The 20831-nt window shown below is 35.1% G+C and overlaps 4 protein-coding genes across 5 annotated transcripts; 1 reads left to right on the top strand and 3 right to left on the bottom strand.

Moving 5' to 3' along the window:
* The first annotated feature begins 432 nt into the window (after positions 1 to 432).
* Positions 433 to 2978, top strand: LOC107913419 (exocyst complex component EXO70B1). Its single transcript, XM_016841994.2, has one exon. It carries the CDS (start codon positions 827 to 829, stop codon positions 2780 to 2782), a length of 1956 nt encoding a protein of 651 aa, XP_016697483.1. The 5' UTR covers positions 433 to 826; the 3' UTR covers positions 2783 to 2978.
* Positions 2979 to 8185: 5207 nt separating this feature from the next.
* LOC107913418 (SNF1-related protein kinase regulatory subunit gamma-1) lies at positions 8186 to 11918 on the bottom strand. The gene is made up of 6 exons (XM_016841993.2): positions 11314 to 11918; positions 10637 to 10809; positions 10113 to 10289; positions 9732 to 10007; positions 8834 to 8997; positions 8186 to 8745 (listed from the first exon to the last, which is right to left on the bottom strand). The coding sequence occupies exons 1-6, from the start codon at positions 11507 to 11509 to the stop codon at positions 8448 to 8450; spliced, it is 1284 nt and encodes a 427-aa protein (XP_016697482.1). The 5' UTR covers positions 11510 to 11918; the 3' UTR covers positions 8186 to 8447.
* A 463-nt stretch (positions 11919 to 12381) lies between these two features.
* LOC107913417 (SWI/SNF complex component SNF12 homolog) lies at positions 12382 to 15728 on the bottom strand. The gene is made up of 3 exons (XM_016841991.2): positions 15536 to 15728; positions 13619 to 15219; positions 12382 to 13042 (listed from the first exon to the last, which is right to left on the bottom strand). The coding sequence occupies exons 2-3, from the start codon at positions 15121 to 15123 to the stop codon at positions 12973 to 12975; spliced, it is 1575 nt and encodes a 524-aa protein (XP_016697480.1). The 5' UTR covers positions 15124 to 15219; positions 15536 to 15728; the 3' UTR covers positions 12382 to 12972.
* Positions 15729 to 17243: 1515 nt separating this feature from the next.
* Positions 17244 to 19389, bottom strand: LOC107913416 (elongation factor 1-delta). 2 transcript variants are annotated; one of them, XM_041107203.1, is made up of 9 exons: positions 19203 to 19346; positions 18964 to 19037; positions 18758 to 18852; positions 18543 to 18659; positions 18365 to 18452; positions 18143 to 18266; positions 17922 to 18035; positions 17604 to 17765; positions 17244 to 17445 (listed from the first exon to the last, which is right to left on the bottom strand). In XM_041107203.1, coding segments are annotated over exons 3-9 (693 nt in total). In that variant the 5' UTR covers positions 18844 to 18852; positions 18964 to 19037; positions 19203 to 19346; the 3' UTR covers positions 17244 to 17443. The 2 variants fall into 2 exon arrangements, with proteins under 2 accessions (XP_040963137.1, XP_016697479.1); XM_016841990.2 differs by lacking the exon at positions 18964 to 19037 and having other exon boundaries at positions 19203 to 19389.
* Between the last annotated feature and the right edge of the window lie 1442 nt (positions 19390 to 20831).

Below are 20831 nucleotides of genomic sequence, written 5' to 3'. Positions count from 1 at the left end.
AATTAAAATATAAAATAGTTTTATACATTGTTATTGGAGTTTAAAAAACTGTACAGACATAACTAAAAAAAAAAAAAACTCTATAATCAGGACTGCATGGATAACATATTTTTCTAAAAATTGTTGTAAAATAATAAAAAATATTTTTTTTTAAAAAATAGAATAAGTGACTATCCTAGAATAAATACTAACTCTAACATAAATATTATAATAATTTTTTTAATATATTACCTAAATTACTCATAAATCTCAATCTCTAAAATAGATGATATTTCATATGTAACATGCTCAAAGCACACATCCTCCAAATTATTATAATAACGATCTAGTTAAGATATAATTAAATATAAATATATAAATTATTAAAATAATAAATATATATATGCAGACAGCAAATAAATATCCGAAATATCGTGCCGTAATAAAAATTCCCCCACTTCGCAAACCCTTATGCTTTGTCTTCTTACACAGTAACTAATTTGTAATAAATTCTCGGGCAAAGCGCCCATAAAACATCCTCTGACGTTACGTTACTTTTCTCTTCAGCATCGTATTTCCTTTCCCTAACCGGCCGGCAAAGACTAGTTTCAACTTCCCTGCATAATCTTCTTCTTCACTTCCCATTCTTACAACAACCCCAACAAAGAACACAGAGGGGCGAATTCCTCGTAGAACCCAAACCCTGAAAATGCTTGTTCCCACTTCACCTCAACCCTAAACCGCTCCCCCCTCCCCAAATCCCCAAATCGTATCGTTACTTCTTAGAAAAAGGCTCAAGGAAAGAAACCGGAGAATTGGTCTGAGCAGAGTGTCAAAAGCATCGGCTATGACGACGACTACGACCAACCTTGGAGCGGGCAGCGAAGACCGGGTCATGGCGACGGCTCAGCAGATCTTGAAGAGTCTCAACACTCCGAAAGAGGTTCGTGAAGACATGCTGTTGATCTTCTCCAGCTTTGATAACCGCTTGTCTAACATCACTGATTTAATCAACGAAAACTCGGATAGCGCTGGCGTCCGCTTCGACGCTGCCGAGAAAGTGATTCTCCAGTGGGACTCTTCCTCTTCCTCCTCCAACGCTGATGCTTCTCGCCACTCTCTCCCCTGGGAAGACTCTCCCGATGAAGCCGCCGAGTACCTCTCTGCGGTCGACGAAATCCTTCATTTGGTTGCTGATATGTCCATCCGGTCCGATAACAAAATCATGAACCGGGCGGAGACGGCTATTCAGATGGCTATGTCGAGGCTGGAAGACGAGTTTCGCCTTGTTTTGATTAGGAACACAGTCCCGCTTGATTCGGAGAGGCTTTACGGTTCCATCCGGAGGGTTTCCCTTTCATTCGCAGCGAACGACGGGGAAATTGGTGAAGAATTCGAGAGTTTCGCAGAGGTTGATAGCGAAAGAGGGTGCTTTCACGAGCGAGGACCGAGTTTCGGTGATGATTTATGCGTGGATTTGATAAACCCTGATGCTGTTATGGAATTGAAAGAGATTGCTGACCGGATGATCAATGCCGGGTACGAAAAAGAGTGCGTTCAAGCTTATAGTAATGTTAGGCGTGATGCTTTGGATGAGTGCTTGGTGATTCTCGGAGTTGAGAAGTTAAGTATTGAGGAAGTTCAAAAGATTGAATGGAAAGCTTTGGATGAAAAGATGAAGAAATGGATTCAGGCTGTTAAGATTACTGTTAGGGTTCTTTTGAATGGGGAAAAGAGGCTTTGTGATCAAATTTTCAATGGATCGAATTCAATTAAAGAGATTTGTTTTAATGAAACCGCGAAAGGGTGTGTAATGCAGTTGTTGAATTTCGGGGAAGCAGTGGCTATTGGGAAAAGATCATCTGAGAAGCTGTTTAGGATCCTGGATATGTATGATGTGTTAGCAGATGCATTGCTCGAGTTCGAGATGATGTTCACGGATGAATATATGTGTACAGAGGCGAAGGGAGTGTTGGCTGGATTAGGGGATGCGGCGAAAGGGACATTTTTGGAGTTTGAGAATGCTGTGAAGAATGAGGCTTCAAAAAAACCTATGCAGAACGGGGAGATTCATCCGCTTACTCGTTATGTGATGAACTATGTGAAACTGCTTGTAGATTATAGTGAGACTTTGAATTCCTTATTGGAGAATGACGAGGATGAAGCGGACGGATTGAAGAGTGAAGACGGTGAGCTAGAGACGATGACTCCGTTTGCGAAACGGTTGCTGTTGTTGATATCCTCTTTGGAATCCAATCTCGAGGAGAAATCAAAACTATACGAGGATGGTGCATTACATTGTATCTTTCTGATGAATAATAATCTATATATAGTGCAAAAGGTGAAGGATTCGGAGCTAAGAAAGCTTTTGGGAGACAACTGGGTTCGTAAGCGGCGTGGCTCAATACGCCAGTATGCAACAAGTTATCTGAGGACTTGTTGGACCAAAGCTTTACATTGTTTGAAAGATGAAGGAATTGGTGGTAGCTCGAACAATGGCTCCAAGGTAGCCTTGAAGGAAAGATTTAAGAGCTTCAATGCTTGTTTTGAGGACATATATAGGATTCAGACAGGTTGGAAGGTCCCAGATCCTCAACTTCGTGAAGAGCTTCGAATTTCCATATCAGAGAAAGTAATTCCAGCTTATCGCTCCTTCATGGGGAGGTTCGGGAGTCAGCTAGAGAGTGGAAGGCATGCTGGAAAATACATTAAGTATACACCAGAGGATTTAGAAAACTATCTATTGGATTTGTTTGAAGGCTCACCTCTTGTTCTTCACCATATGAGAAGAAAGAGTACATAGGATACAAAGTTTCTCAATGCAGGTATGGCCCTTCCGCTCATCGAGGACTAATCAGAGCAAGAGTTTTACCTATATATGTATTTTTTTTAATCAGTTTGATGTTTTAAACACAGGTTTTGTGAAAGCTACTTGTCACCCCTTTACAAACTGTATCTGTACATGTTTATAGTTTATGTGTGGATTTTATTGTGGTTCATATATTTTATTTCATGAATCACCATTACCATTGTGGCAATATTTTTACCTCTCCATTTGTCATGCCTCAAAGACCCACTGGTATCCTTGCAAATTTATTCTTTTCTCAGTCTTCTGAAGTGTCTGAAGTCTGAAATTCTTTGTCGACCAAAACAAAGCTTCTTATTCTGTAATATTAATATATGGACTAGTAGCACTGTTTATATGTTTAGGATTGAAGCCAACAAGTATATTTTGAGTCCCAATTGTGCCATGTCTTGTTGTTCCTGCCAGAAAGATTTTACATGATACCTAACATGACGTAATATCCAGTTGTGTATGTCTTAAAGGAATGGCTACATCTCTTCCATTTTTTATGTCTTTCAGTTAGACTGTTACTTTAGGACCATGCCAGCATGGTTAACTCATGCATGTTGAAGATAATGATTTTCTGCAAGAAGCATTTGTGAAATGTGATTGAAGAAGCAATCAAGCAGATAAAAATGTTTAGACTAGTTCTGCCGTTAATTTTATGCATAGGACAATTAGGAGATTCATTGTTTAAAGCACAAATGAGCTATATAGGATGAACACAAGCGTCCCCCGAGTTAATGTCTCGGAAACTATCTGATGTATGATACGATGGAGGGAGTTACAAGAACTGATAGCTTGTGGAATTCCAAAGTAAATTCATGTACAACGTGTTGATGATTTTGCTATAAAATGTAATCGCATAATGAACGTTTCATCTGAGAGGATCCCTATTTTTGGTCCTTAAAAGAGTACTTGGAAGAAATTCATTTAAATGCTCAGTGCCAGAAAGTAAGTTTCACCATTCATGGTTTATTTAGTCAATGCCATGTGAGGATTATGTGGATGGCAGAGTGAAAGGCCCACAGAATATAAGGTTCAAAGTTTTTGAGTTAGCATTTGAGGGTTTGTGGTATCAGCAAGCAGGCACCTAAAGCTTAATTAAGATGTTATCCCTGTTAAGGGAAGGCATGACTGCTTGAGAGTCTCTTTCAAGTTTTTATGGTGTTAAGGGAAGGCATAAGTGTTATGAGAATCTCATTCAAGATTACTTTAGATGTTATCCCTTTTAAAGGAAGGCATAAATGTTATGAGAGTAGGACCTATATGTTTTCGTGTACTGTGAACATTTTGGTCCCGTCTTGCAGATTTTCTCTTTGTTTTTCTTCATAAAGGTATTAGCATAAGGGAAGGCATGACTGATTGAGGGTCTCTTTCAAGTTTTTATGGTGTTAAAGAGTCCAATATAGAGTAAATACATCAAATGCAGGGCACTTAGGTTAGGTATAGCAATGCAGAAACTTTTCTACATGTAGGGTATAGCATTGATGATCACTTCTTTTTCTCTCGCCAAAAATCTTTCGCGTTTCAAGCAGACCTAACAATACATGTATTCATATCGTATTCTTACTATTGACACGTTTGTGTATTCATGTGTTCGTATTACTTTGTTTCTCGTTGAATTATCTCTTGTTTTAGTTATTTTCTTTATATCATGTCTAAAACTGTGTGGTTTAGCAACGGAATTGAAATAGCGGAATAGGGACGGTAATATCGTGTTTTAGCCGTTATTTAAGTTCCCTAGGTGGAAAGAATAAAGGATGGACAAAAACTAGTGATTGCATTTGCATGTAGTGGAAGCTTCCTTGGCAGAAGCCTCAATGTTTTCATTTAGGAAAAAGCAATGCTTTATTGGTTCACCCCTTGGAATGACTTCCTTTGCTTGCTTAGCTAAAGGAACAAAAATCTTGCCTTGAAATATGTTTTGTATAGTTTTGGTTTTCTAGAATAGAACTGATGGAATGTTGAAATTCCTCCACTGTTGTGTAGATGACTCTGCCCTTTAGAGTCAACATAGCTGCCAATTTTGTAGTTGGAATTCTGCAAAATGATCTAAGCCCTCCATTCAGCCTTGTGAAACAGGTGTTGAGAAACTTCCTTTTTGTTGACTAATCTACAAATTGCCGTTAATTTTCTTTGTCTTTGGGGTTTAATTTTTCAAGTGGTAGTTATCATGAAATGAAAGTTTGTCTCCCAGCTTAGACATTCTTTTTGGTACAGAGCTACATAGGCTTCTTATTTTAGTGCCCTTTGTGAGCATTCGGACTTGTACAGAAAACGAATCCGAATGAAGATATAGGAGCTTGTTTGAAGTGCATTGCCTGAAAAGCTAAAGAACAATCTTTAAAAAAAGAGAGAGCATAAAACACCAAGGTGAAAACAAGAGGGACATGAAACAGGGCCACCCTGTTTCATAACAACAGGAAACATGTAAAACCCACATGTTTTTTACAGACATTATTATGATAGTGTAACAAATGAACATGCAATGTCTTGGGTTTACGACAATAACTCAATTGGGATCTTGTTAGGTCTAAAGATTTCGCATGAATTGCCTGTTCCTTGGAAACAAGTCATTTTTGCCTATTCATGAATAAAACTGCAGAGGGTCCATTTGAACCCTGACGCCCTTCGATGGTCCATGGACGATAAACTGAAATTTTGGGTGGTAATGGGAGCATGGCCACATCTCTCGTTGCTGGTAAATGCAGCCAAACATCAATTCTTTCTTCATGTTTTGTTGGGCGGTAGGGGCGAATTTCTTGATGGCTAACCAAACCAGAACACGAAAGTTATATCGATGAACATCGAGATGGCATGGGGTTAGGACAGTGGGTGCAAACAAGACATATTCGCTTGTTCAACGCATAAATAAATAATAAGCTTTTTAAGTTATTGTCAAGTTCGAGTGAGTTAAATTGGTGCTATGTATTTTTATTTTTTAAATCCAAATTTGAAGTTTTTGGTATGCAAAACATCACTCAAATTAGGAATTATTTTCTTTCAACAAATTCTAACTTGCATGATGCATTGTTTATCAACAAAAGTCAATTTTGGCAATTAAAAAACAAGTTTTATAAGATTAATCGAGCGATCTCAATTCTCAAACAATTTAATTAAACGAAATTTGGTCAATAACTTTTTTTTCTCTCCATTTATACAAAGGATGCGACAATTTAAGACTAACAAGCCAAGCTGTAGTTAATTGAACATAACTCCAACAGCATATTTGGATTTAAACAATGGAAATAGGGATGAAAACTGTCGCCAATTATGCAGCATGAAGAATGGTTGTGGTTACAGTGAGGAAGTTTGTCTGTAAGGAAAAGTGTTGGCAAACAAAGGGCTGGCAGTTGGGTTTTATCCCAACTCTATTGGCTTATTAATAAATATAATCTATTTGCTGAGCGGAGTTGTTTCCTCATTCTCCAAACAAGTTCCACCCCCTTGTTTAAGTTTGAACGCGTCGGCCGCCACTCAGACCTCTTGTTTTACACCAACATCATAATTTACAGCTTGGATTGTTTTCTATTATTATTATTATGTTTTACATCTCTTTCGTACATGTAAAAATCAACATCATAATACTCATCGTATATGTAAAATTTTGAATCAATTTGATATCTCTATTATATTAATTTAAAATATTATATATATATTAATATTCTTGAATAGGTTGAATTTTTTCAGATAAAATAATTAGTTAAGATTTTTTAATTTACGTTAAATTTGACATACATTATCTATATAAATGAAATATGATCGTTTCCTTCCTTATATTTTACTATTTTAAATTTGATGTTACGTATTTAAGTATGAAAAGCATTTGAAATATACATCTAGATGGGGAGATAGTCAAAGTTATCTTTTTCAACTTGTAGCTCTTTAAATTAACTTTTCGATGCATTTTGAATCACTTCAATCAAATTTGTGTAACTTAAATTAAGATCGATTTATTCAAGTGTCAGTAATTCGAGGAATGTGCTACAAGTTAAATCGAGGATTTCAACTTTTCAATTAACTTTAGGGCAAATTTGTTATTTTTATTGTAAGAAAAACTTTTAAATATATTAGCATTTGTTTATCATGGCACTTTATTGATAACAATTTATTAAATAAGGATCACGTGTTATCATCAAGTCAAATATATTTTTGGTTGGGATAATGTCAATGTATTATATGATTAACTAATAAGACTAAATATAATTTATTTTTAATCAAATAATCTAATTATATTCTATATTTAATTTTAAATAATATACTAAATATATTTTATAACTTAAATTTAACATTTAATTGTTCAGTACTTAATTTTTAAATACTTATTTTTTTAGCATTTAATTTTTCTATTTATATCCCTCGATCTGTTATTTTTCCTAGTCCTCCTACGGGTCTCCATCGAGACATTCTACTTGTCTACTCCTTTATCATCTCAATCGACACCTTCGAACATTGACTTGGATATAACTGCCACAGGCTAGAACTTTAGTCTGGTAAATCATGCGGCCTTAATCAATTTTTTGTGTTCAAATTCGTTTAAGTCAGCCTTACACTCAAAAAATAAAAATTCTCACAAAAATTCTCTAAGACATCGAAGCAAAACGGAAGTAAACTTAAGAGAAAAAGAAGTCACAAACAAACAAAAAAGTCAGACAAAAAAAATAACACACACCAAATATTTGAGGCACTCAAATTTTCAGTTTATCAAATATAGCCTAACATATATATTTTTACAAGAACTTAAATGCAACTTCACCAATATAGTAGCTTATATCTTTATAGTATTTAGAATCGCTAAATTAAAATTTTATCAGTTCTAAGTGGTCAAACTTTAAATTTCTCATATGTTATTTATAAATTGTAAAGGAGTCCAAAAAATATTTTCATTTTAAGAGCATTGCATCTCTTGATTATCGTGAGTCTTCAGTAATTAGGATAAGCGTAATATTTTTATTCTTGGTGAATAGATAAGCGTGATATTACAATCACATAATAATTAAGAATAAGATTAGTTTAGCCTAAAAATTAAGGCTATGGTTAAGTGATACAGCTTAAGTTTATATATAAAATATTATCCTTTATACCATGCTTTGTACTTTTGCATAACTTTGATTAAGGACTTTTCTTCAAATCTTAATGTTTTTGGGTTAGGGAATACAAAGTAATCAGATTGTTGGGAAAAATCAACTATTTATTATAAAAATCATTAATGAATTACTGAAATTATGTATGAGAAAAAGTTGACTTTTCTTAACAAAAATGAATATTTCACATTAAAGTTACAAAGGTGCCATGCAATATGCATATCTAACTTAATCTGGTTAGTTTATTTTTGAGAGATTGAGAGAGATGGATAGATTTATTCCAAGAAGATAAGCTCTTCTTATTAGATTGCAACACAGAACATCCAAATCGAGTTCTTGAATACACCCAAAATTTACAGAAATTGGAATCTCTCAAGCCACAAGTAACTTTTAAGTACAAAAGGCTCACCTATGTTACAATCTGCATATCCAATTAGTCTCCCAACACACAGGCAAATAAAAAACCAGGAAATCGCAAAGAAAAATGGAGTTTCATCGTTCATGTAGGAAGCGTAAGGACTTGTTTGATTACTCTTTTAAACCCTGCTGTTTTCTGGTAAAGGCAACACACCATCGAAGAAATCACCAAAGTAGCCACGCGGTTCGTGTACTAACCTTGAAATGATGTCTCTAAGTGTGATCACTCCTTCCAAGTTCCCGTTCTCGTCCGTGACGTACACTCGTTGAATCTTCTCAGAGTCGAGCTTTTGAATCAACTCTTTGACTGTTTCATCCCTCTTGCAAGTTATCATGCCACTCAACATTGGTGACCTCTTCTCGTGTTTCTCCAAGTAGTTTCGAACCGCTATTAGGAAGTTCTTGGCTGTGATTGATCTATGCATCAAAAGGACTTCAACTTAGAACACTTTGTAGACATTAGTATCTTATGTGATATAGAAGTATGGCATGATCCATTACGAACCTGTAGTCACAGTAGATATCTGGTGCGGTTAAAAGGAACTGTACATCTCGAAGGCTTATGTTACCAATAGCTTTTTTCCCTCCGCATTCAATGACGGGTATGCCTCCGATTCTCTTTTTCCTCATTAGCTTAAAGGCCTGAAGCACTGGTTCATCTTCATATACCTGAAGTATGGATAGCTATTTGTTAACATCTAGAATGAATAGGTTTACTTGAAGAAAAACCGGAGAAAAACGGTAGCAATGCAAAGATATAAGGACCGGAAGAACATGAAGAAATCAAGAAACCGAAGCCTTGATCATGCCATCATGCTCAGTTTTTACTTAATACTAAAGAACATACCGAGTACTGAACCAATACTTATGCTATAGGTAGATTCAGGTAGATGTTTTACGAGCTATTGGCTCAATGGCTCTAATATGTAAACAAAAATAATTGTCAGCATATGTTTTTCGAAACAATATAGAGACGGTGGGAAGAAAAAGAAGAAGAAATTAGCACATCTAAACAATAATAAGGCTGGTCTGACCTCGTAAAATCCGACCGCACAAGGACGAACTACCGGACTTTGTCCAAAGGATGCTGATACAGAAACAAAATTTTCAGTAGTTAAGTTGCATAAAGCACCACAAAGGGCTGCATCCTAGAGAATTTCACTAAAGACTCGGTATTTAGAGCTTCATACAAGTAACACAAAGCTTGTAACTCGATGGTCATCAGGGATGGTGGGTTATAGTTAATAATTATTAACTGAAAATAATGATGTATCGTCAAGAGGGCACATTAGCCATTTGGACACTCAGGCCTCAAGCATGCAATACTTGTACGAGTCATGGCAATGGCCATGAAAAGCCTCAAATCAATAGAAATAAGAACTTAACAGGTAACAGTCACTCACTGTGATAATGTGATCAGGGGACATCGTGGGAAGACCGATCTCTGAAAGCTTCTTACTTCCCCAGCTTTCAAACCAGTGAAGTCCAGTGCATTCTGCTAACATGTGAATGACAGCTGACTGTGTTATGATGTTATCGATCTTTCCATCGCCCAGATCAAGTACTGGAACGCTCTTCATTTTGTACTTAGAAAGAAGTAACAACATGGTCAAAAAGGTGTTTGATTTCTGCAAAGCAAGGAATGGTGCCCAGCGGAATGACCCCGAGATATCACGAACCTGGATGTTCTCACAAGTTAAACATGAATAGTTAGCACAACTAAGAAACAGACAGAATTCAAGATGACCATATAGGTTTTCTGATATAGAGATTAGAAGTACCACCTTGGTGTTCTTATAAAACTCGGAGGAAGTTAAAGCCTCAAAAAAGTCTCCAGAAGTAATTGAAGCATCTTCAGGGCCTAAAGCCCCGAGTCCTGCAGCAGAGACCATTCCATTAGCAGCTATAGCAAACTCGGCTCCATTCGGAGATGAAGGACTTCTAGGTGAAGATGGTTCCGACTGCAAAAGAAAAAACCGAAAACTTTCAGGTTCCCAGATGAAAGGATAGCATTATAACTTTTGATTAATAGCCAACTTTTGGGTCACTTGTAACCTTTCATTTGTAACCTTTGAAACATTATAAAAATTTTGAAAATGTTCCAACAATTATGACCCAAAATATTGCATTTTTCAACATAATCATAGGATTCATAGCTGCATAGTAAAAAATATAAGAAACAATGACAATTTTCATCACAAATCCATGGTGGATGAATGAGATGTTATGCAACTACCATTAGCAATTGTCCTCAAAAATAAAGTACTTATAGAGAAAAGAGTTCATCATATGTGGTTCCCTTTCCGACCTGCTGCAAAATCCATACAGCTATCCCTGCAAACTCTACAATGCCAATATATCTGTCCATCCATGTTGCATCCTCAGGAGCATCAACATCAACAACAGGCGCGCTAAGAATCTTGTTTTGAGCTAGTATTTGAACAGCCTCGGCCAGACTCGCATCCGATTTTATCTCAATCCCTATAAAACAGAACCATTACAAAGATAATACCATCAATATACTATACTAATAAGCTCCTCAATTAGCACCCCAAGAAAGAACTAGCCCCGACAATCCATGTAAGCATGTCTTATCTCATGTTTTTCCCCGTGCCAGCGGTGTAACATAAACACAACACAAATGATCTCAGGTGTAAAAGATCATCTTGTGTTGATCAATTTTAAATATGAAAAAGCTTTTGTTTAGATAGAACAGAGGATTTATTGAAATTTAATCCCTTTTTAGAGGCCAGTACTGAAAATATTCTCTTGATCGATTACCTAAAAACATATAATTAATCAACCAATATTCTTCATCTCTTTAGCTGAAATCCACCCACCAAAAAGAGAAAAGAAAACCCAAAATTCTGATCAACCAAAGCAATCAAAACATGATCTTAAACAAACAGTGAAGGATCAAAGGATCCATACAAAACCAACAACCTGATGAAGGAAAACAGTTAAGAGTAAAGCAAAATTCATTACCTTGAGGAGCAATAGGGAAAGCAGAAACAGGGATGCTCTCAAAACAAGCGTTGAGCTTTTCATTAGGACTAAGCTCTGGTTCCTGAACATCCCACAAATCCTCCACTTGCATCCCAAGCTTTGCTTCAGGACTCCTTGGACTGTCTTGTATGCTAGTTTGTCTCCCGAGTTGCACACTCGCCATAGCCATAGCCATATCTTCAACAAAAGCTCGAAAAAGGAAAACTTCACTCACTCAGACTCTCTCTTTCAGCGACCCTTTTTTTTCTATACGTAATTCGAAGTTCAACAAAGCTGACAACTTGGATCATTAACTAGTTCTGACATCAAAAAACATGGGACAAAGTGGGATGCTTTCAACAAAATAATTCCAAAAGGGTACAAATAACAAACACCGTTCGATCATCCAGTTAACTTGTGTCTATGAGAAGACTAACGGGACACGTGTACGGATGGTGATGTGGATGGGGTAAACATTTGGTCATTGAGAATGATAAAAAGGGCGTCTAGTCAAAGCTCAAAACTTGGATTTTTATTTTCTAGGAGAGGTACTGTTGGTGGCTAATGCTTATCCTGGTTGGTCGAGCTTTTTTATTTTCTAAATAAAAACAAAAGCTCATAAAAAAGGTGGTGGTCTTATCCTGCTTTATATCAGCATACCACTCTAATGTGCGCCTCCAGTGCTTTGCGCACCTGGTTTTTTTTTTGAGAGACGACAAACTGTTACTGATTCGTTGTTTGGATTTATGACTCCTTTAGCCACCCTTCCCCATCATTGCTTCACACGTGGTCTAATCCAACTCTGCAACTTGTAAATTCCTTTTTATTTTTCTTCTTATATAATACGTACTAAAATACTTGAATCCAACTCTCACAGCTAGAACAGCTAGAAGTAAAGTTCAAATCGGAAATGATAAACCGATTTCAATTTGATTACTTTCCCTTCACAATAGTATCTTCCCAGTCAACGTCGATAGGATCAATTTTTGTAATTAATAACTAAAGAATAGATAAGCAGGTAATCTTTCAAATCAGAATAACGTAGGCAATGCTTTTCTCTTCGACTAATAACAAAATTGCTGTGTCATCTTTACTATGACGATGCTTCTTGCCAAAAATATATTTGATACAAGTCGTTTTAATCAGTTTAAACATACTCTTATTCAACAATCATTCCCGAATTCGAGTAGCATCGGCTTAGGCCCTAGAGTACAATAGAAAAGGAAAATGCCAAAAGAATCAACAGCCAAGACAATTCTCCTTTTCCCAGATTTAATGAACTAATGATTAGTGAACTAAAAGGATACAACACTCCTGTTTGAACTACACCTAAAAGCAAACAAATCAGCTTACATTACAACTGCGTAGTCCTTTTATAAGCATCGATCTCAATCGCTCGAAAGCGGAATAGCAAAGTAAATATTCTAGAGGGTTTAGTGAATCAAACTGGTGTTTGCTGATAGGGGTGGTGAACACCGTGGTGAATTCAGATAACTTGGAGGAAATTTTCATTCGATCCAAAGTGCTCCATGGGACGGTTCTTTGCTTGTGGCATTTGATGTTTCCCCGAACCAATAAGCAATAATATGCAGGACAGGAGTTAGAAATTAGAAGCCTTGAGATTGGTATGAAAAAGTCAACAATTCAAAAGAGCCCTGCTCAAGTGCTTCCAAGAGAATCCCCTCCCATAGACTTGCGATTCAGGTAACGGATTACAGCATCTTCAATCCTAAAGATTCCAGAAAATAGATAAACAAGAAAAGACTGTCAGACAATGTTTTCAATAAGGAAGCTGTTGCATTTTAATGGAGCTCCACGGGTAACTTGAACACCCTGTGGGAACCCAACAATTTTCAAGTAAAACCAAAGCAGCAGCATTATTATCAACTAGGCTCTATAGATTATGGTGGAAATACCGCTCTCATATTTTATTCAGAGAAGCCAAAAAGACGATGTAATTATTCATAGCAAGAAATTAACACCTGATGCCAACATAGTAAATGATATAGCCTGGGATTGCAGAATCCTAAGAATTTCTTCTAAAGATGGATTATCATTGTTGGTAATATATATAGATCAGTCAATGAAAGAACTAATTCATCCAGTTTTTCTTCTGTTCAGACGGACCAAATAATCAAATAGCAATATCAAGCTGCATTAAACAGGTATTTGATCAGATTCCAATCATATACGGGCAAATGAAAAAAGACAGCAGCATAAACTTGTAATTTTAACATATTTATGTCAAACATGGACATCAAAACAAACATGATATGGAAAAAAGAAAACCGTAACAAGGTTTTACCATGGTTGGTTATAGAATTCAGATCGCTGCTCCTTTTCAGCATTATGGTTAGCTTCTCCAGCAAAAAGCTTCAAATCCTTGCCTTGAGAAGCTATCAAAGCATTAATAAACTCTGCAGGAGACTGGCTGAAACCAAGGAAGAAAGCTCGTCTCCGACAATGCTCGTGTATTTTCTTTATAGAAGTACAAATCACTTCATCACAAGCATCAATATCTTTGTTCTTTTCCATGTCTGACAAAAATGCAGACTTTTCCGTTTCTAATGGGTAAGGCACATCAACCAGGACATCGTAGCAAGTGGATCCAACAGGACAGTTCCCTGAAAGCTTGATCCTATGTTCCAAATGTATAGGTGGTAGAGGAGTTAAATGCTGTGATATCTTTTGTGAAACCATAATGAATTTCATTTTTTCTTCCCCGAATACCTTCTGCAGAGGTGGATCGCATGAAAAGAAGGAATTGTCTTCATAATTCTGCAACTTCTTTGACTTCACATAATGCCAAATCGCAGCCAAGATTCTTGGGCGTGTATCTACTTCAATTCCCAAGACTTCTGCTAGAGCAGGAGAAAGTTTAAATCTTTCAGGCCGATGATTCATTTCCAGTCTTATTCTCACAGTTGATTCCTTGTCTCCTTTCCTCTTCAACTCAAAACCCTCATGAAGGGCAGGTGATCGAGCACTCTCCCATAAGATTACATGGTTATCTGGATAGAGACTTGCATCCATGTATACTGTAATTTTCTTAAAGAAAGACGAGAATTTTGGGTATGATTTCTGAACCTTTCCAGCCAGAACAGGGTCTTTCCCATCTTCCAAAACCCTACCAATAATCTTAAGTGACCATGATGGAGCCTCGGTACTCTTCTTGTCAGGATCTGTTTGTCCCTGATTGGCATAAGTATTGAAAACATATAGTCTAAGAGTCTTCTGAACACAGGGAGGATTTTTAATAGACTGTTGAATGTCGGTCTTCTTTCTTGACAAAGCAGCATCGACCTTAGCCTCAAATTCAAGCAACTGAGTATATAGAGCGCATTCTGGTAAGATTGCAGCCACCTTATCAGGTATTTGTCTCTCAGGATGCTTCCGCTTTTTCCTAAGAACAGCCGGGGTTAACTCCATTGTTTTAAACAGAGAAGCCATATTACTATGAGATGAACCGGAATTTTTTGAAGGTGGCTTCTGAGAAGACCGCTTGACACCACCTGAGCCAGGGGTGGAAACCAAAGGGGAATGGGTGGTTGTAGCAGTACTATTACTACCGCTTTGTGACTGCACTTGAGCTGGGAATTGGGAATGAGCAGGAGGCTGAGCCTGCACATATTGTGCCCGCGCAAGCACCTGTGCTTGAGGCTCAGACAATTGAAAGTGGCCCGGAAACTGAGGACCACCTTGTGTCTGTGGTTGATTGTTCATGGGAATAGATTGCGATTTTGGCACCGTCCCGGAATTCCCAAACTGGGATGGAGCCCCAAAATTCTTTGGTATGTTAGTGTTATTCATCCTAAATCACCAACTTGAAACCAAAATATCCTTCAAAGCCTAAACCACACTTTTCTATCAAAAAGCAAACAACCCAACATGTAGCCAAACAAAGCCCTGAATTTGATAACAATAACACCAAGATAAGATGTTAGGAACCAAAAACTAAAAGCTTTCTTCCTTGGTATCTTAAAATTCAACACCCGAATCAGCTCAATCTCTCAGAAAAGAAAAACAAAACAAATAAAATCATGGGCATGAATCAGAAACCCTAGTACTAATTCTCAACGTGGGACACCCAAAAAAGGAGAAACAAACAAGGCAGTAAGTTTCCTATGATTTTAACTCAACAAAAGCTGCTAAAAAACTACAAATTTTCAAAAAAGAAAAAGAAAAACATGATTATTAACAGAGAAAAGCAAGAAACTCTTACAATGCCCAAGAGGTGAGTGATTGGAGTCCGGTTTGGGCCTTCTTCGCTTCACTCTTTAGCTTCTTTGCTATGCTCTTTCTGTCGCAGATCGGTTAAAGGAGCGCCTGTTTTTCTCCCTTTTTTTTGTTTAAAGAAAACGGAGCCAAACTCAAATCTGCTGTCTGACTCTGGCTTCTTCCCTTTTTTTTTATTTCTCCTTTTTCTTTTATTTAATTTTGAGGCCCCAAATAAAACTATAAAATGGGCTTAACTTAGGGGGAAATGATTAAAGCCCAATGGCAAAACATACCCTTAAAAACCCTTCACTTTGATATGCTAGAAAAGTAGATATGAGAAATTTAAAAACTGATATAAATATTTAAATTATTCCTTTAAAAAATTATTAAATTATTAAATTTTGTCATTTTAAAATTTATACAATAATGAATATAAGTGGAGTGGTAATGAACTTGTATTTTAATACTATCAAACACGTGTTTGATCCTTAGATTTGTGATCTTTAATTGTTTTATTTAAATATGATATAAAAATATGAAAAAGTAAAAGTGTCATCATAATAATATTAATTATAATTTAAAAACATATATTTCTATAAATTCATAATTGAATTGTTGACTTTATTAAGGATAATACCAACTCAATAAAGTACTTAAATAATAGTAAATATTGATATCGATTAACATTTTATATAAACATATAATATCTTAAATGTATTTTTATGGCGGTGATCTTGGGTGATAATAGGAATGAAAAGCTATGAAACAATCAAAGATGTAAGAAATTAAAATTCTCGAGCATATTTGGATGTTTAGGTGAGTTAAGATTAAGAGGGATGGAGATGGGAGATAGCAAAATAGCACCAAAAATAACATTTTAATTACACTTTCAAATTATTGAGGTTATAGATTATTTTATTGATAAAATTATTAAAATTAATTTATTAAGTGAGATTTTAAATTTTTTTAAAAAATCATGACAAAATTACATATTATAAAAATCTTGATTTTAAAAATTTTAAGATATTTACAAAAATTTTATCCCCATTCTTTATTTTTAGTTATTTACTTTCAAAAGTTGTATGATAACACTTCTCATCAAAAACAGTTCTATGATAACATTTAACTTTTGTTCCTTAAATTATGTCATAAATTTTGAAATATCATTTAACGATTAAAAAATGAACAATTTTAATAATTAAAAGATTTAATTGAATCAATAATTTAATATATAATTAAAAGAAGGAAATTTAGAATGAAGGTGGTGAGAATGTCTTTTACCATATTCAACTAAACAATAATAATTTTCAGACCATTCATTACTGACAGATTTGAAGAATAAGAATGTCTTTAAATATATACATATATAATTTTTGAACTAATTTTTATTTCTAGAAAACTAGAAATAATTTATCATCATATATCACTAAGATAGATGAAATATTATTATCTCTTGATTTCCTTTTTTACCGCACTATTCTTTTCTAACAAAAATACTTAAAATTTAACTTCCTACTTTTCTACTTCCTACTTCCTATTTCCCACTTCCTCCTATCCTTCTAGCCTTAATTCAAGGCAACCGGGATTCTCTCCAGTTTTCCTCAACCGAATCGTACTTGAATCAAGCTTTACTCTCTCGTATTAACAATATACATTCTACCTACCTAAAATCGATCCAATTTTAGAAACTTAATCCCTCACAAACAAACAAATATCACAAACTAGATCTCTTTTTTTTTTTTAAACCATCAGGTGTTTGATGCTCCATATTCATGATAAACGATCCATTGTCCAACACAAGAATAACGACAACTTAAATTAAGTTCTAGCAAAACTAAAAACATGAAAATCTCAAACATAACTTTGAAGGCCTCTTCAAGGAACTCCTACTGCAGGCATCCCAAATAGCAAATTCTGCAATAAGAGAAAAAAAAAAAAAGAACTGTAAGTAATAAGGTGAGATGAAAGTTCCAAATGCAATATACAAAATTTTGTTCCATACATCTGTCCTTCAAGCACAAAAGTATCAAATGAAACAAAAACGAAAACAATTCAGAATCTGAAATACTTACATATTTTGTTGAATGCAACAATGTCACAACTCTGAACATACTCATTGATTGGTTCAACCGTCAGATGTTCCTCGATGAGAGTGTCAACTGACACCAAATCATCCACAATGGTCATCATAATTTGCAATTTCTTAATTCCATAACCAACGGGCACAAGCTTAGCTGCAACATGAAAAGAAATCCTATGTCATATGAAATACACTTCTAACCAATTAAACTTCAAAAAGCTAAAAATAAACTTCAGGCCTATTTTTCACAATCTAACACTAGATGGATAAAACTGCATACAATATTAACAATATTAGTTTAACCACTTACATGCTCCCCAAAGCAGTCCTTCCATCTGAACACTTCTTACCGCTTCTTCAAGTTTCTTCATGTCAGTCTCATCGTCCCATGGTTTAATATCCAACAACACAGAGGACTTGCCAGCTGAGACAAAAGAATAAAATCCCAAGTTAAAACAGTCAACTTAGAACCAAAAAGAAGTTTACAAGCATTAGTCAACACTCATAACAGAAACAAGTTAAAGGACTCACATTCTTTCTTCTTGCCAGAGGCCTTAACAGCAGCTGCACGTTCTTCAGCTGCCTTCTTTTCCTCCTCAGTCTCTTCACCGAACAGATCTACATCATCGTCGTCGTCATCCTCAGCAGCTGCAGCCTGCATTGCACAATATATTCAAGCAACTTATGGATCAGCAAATAACCGAATCACTTGATTTACAAAATTAGAACATATAAGCACCCGGATTAACTTGCCTTGGAATCAGCAACTGAAGGAGTGGCAACAGCCTCAGCGGGAGCAAATCCCTCAACAGTCACACCACAGCCTTCTTCAGAAACACCTCTAAATCAAACATTACATTTCTATTAACCATCCAAATCCCACCTAATAAACTTATAATTAGGCATAAGAGTTGTGGACAAAAGAACTCACGAGATTCTCAAAAGGGCATCAATGTGTTTGTACCATCGAGAAACATTGACATAGCTAGACGATGGGGCACCAGATAGAGCTGCGTAGACGGTAATATCATCCTTTGAAGCTTGGTACCTGCAAAAACAAACATATAAACAAAAATCCTAAGCCAAAGAAGATAAAACCTAACAACTATAGAACATTTCATTAAAGTATGGTTTTTGAAAAATTACCCAGAGATGTAGCTGCGAGTAAGGAGATACTCATCCAGCTTCTTCAAGCCAGCAGCAGAACCCAGGTCGTTGAATGTGACAGCCATTTCTTGTTTCTGAAATTAAAATCAAATCAGAGAGAAATCAGATTATGAACTACTGTTTATGAAAACTATAGCCAAAACAAACAAGAGAAACGAAGGATGAGTTAACAAAGGATTCGATACACAACATCGTGAAAACAAGCAATCAAGAATGGCTCCACCAATAGCCAATCAAATACATGATTTCGGCTTCGGATCTATCAATAACACGATCAAACCACTAAGCTAAAGAAAACAAACCACAACAAAGCGCACAACAAAGATGAACTAAAGAACTTGAGAAACTGCCATGAAGATGGCGCGAACCAGTGACCATAATGAACCAAAACGGCACCAAGAGTGAATGGAGATCTAGAACTTACCGGATATCGACAGAGAAACTGCGGCTCTGCTACTTCGTTGGGAGGTCTAGGGTTTTCAATGAAAACTGAGCGAAACTCAAATATGCTGACTCTGGCTTCAGGACGTGCCAATATTATCGGATGTGGTCAAATAAAGGGCTCTTTCATTTAATTTTGATGCCCCAAATGAAATTATAAAATGGGCTTGAAAATGATAAAAGCCCAATGGCAAAACATACTCTTAAAAACCCTTCACTACAATATGCTACAAAAGTAGATATGATAATTTTAAAATAGATATATATTAAAAACCGATATAATACACTATTGTTGTTGGATGTAAGAAAACCTTAAGTGGGTATTTGCAAGCTGCTGATCTGTGTCCACTATTAACTTACATCGGATTTTGCCCTTACCGTCATTTGTGTTATATGATTATGATTACCGGTTAATGGTGCACCAACTAGGTCGTTCAAAGAAATTCAGAGATGAAATTTTGGAAAAATAGAAAATAGTATAATTTTTATTTTGATCGATGTGTTAGGAAAAGGCTGAGGGATGGGATAAATATAGAAAATCGGATTAGAGATGAATCATAAATTATATAACGAATTAAAGTACAATTTTACAATTATATTAACATATAATTTCATAAAAAAATTATGAATTAAATGGTAAATTTATCATTTTTTGGGACCAAGGCTAGGAATGATATCAATTCAGTTTGATCAAGTTTTGGGAATTTTTTGAACCGCCCATCATAATTCTATTCGATTTTCGATCTTTTCATATTAATTTTTAGTTTGAATTTTTAAACTTATTTTTAAAAAATTAAGGTTGTTTTATGGTTTTTGAATATTATTTGACAATATTTTAAAGTGTTCTTCACAATTTTTTTTTAAAAAAGCAAGAATTTTTAAATTATTTTTACTATTTTAAATATAAAATATTTTTATATGTTAAAAATTAAAATTAATTATATATTAAATAAAAAATAGAATTTAGTTGGTTCGAGTTGATTCTCAGTTTTTCGATTTTTCTTGCTTAGCCCCAAGACCACTCCCTGCTCCTTTGCTTTTGTCCTTGGGTAAACTACACTAGTAGTACCTAACTATTGGTAAGTTTCTTTTTTGGTCACTCATTTATGAAAAAATTACATAGTGACCACCTAAGTATTTGATTTTATCCTTTTTCGTCACTAACCATTAATGACTAATAAAAAGATTATGTGATAGCTTTTAAAATTGGCATAATAACAATTTTAACCCTTAATATTTATATATTGTGTCAATTTAATCTTAATACTAAAAAGATTAACCATCAATATTAGAAAAGAAAAACAAAACTAAAAAATATACTAAATTACACATTCTATATATTGAAGGTTAATTGTTTTTTAAAATCAATACTAAATTAACATAATGTATAAATTTCAGAGTTAAAGTTGTTATTATAATAAAATTGAATTTTTATCTCTTGATTAAAATTGAATTTTAAATTTTATTATAATAAAAATTACATGATAAATTTTAAAGTCAAGTTTTAGAGGTAAAAGGGTAAAAATAATACATATATATTGCATTAATACAAAAATTAAAAATCTATACATTTGTAAATGGGTAAAATGACACAATATAAATGATATCTATA

This window comes from Gossypium hirsutum, chromosome D12, assembly GCF_007990345.1.
Source record: "Gossypium hirsutum isolate 1008001.06 chromosome D12, Gossypium_hirsutum_v2.1, whole genome shotgun sequence".
NCBI classification, from domain to species: domain Eukaryota; kingdom Viridiplantae; phylum Streptophyta; class Magnoliopsida; order Malvales; family Malvaceae; genus Gossypium; species Gossypium hirsutum.
Note: the sequence above shows the minus strand (reverse complement) of the source record. Positions and strands in the feature narration are given on the sequence as shown.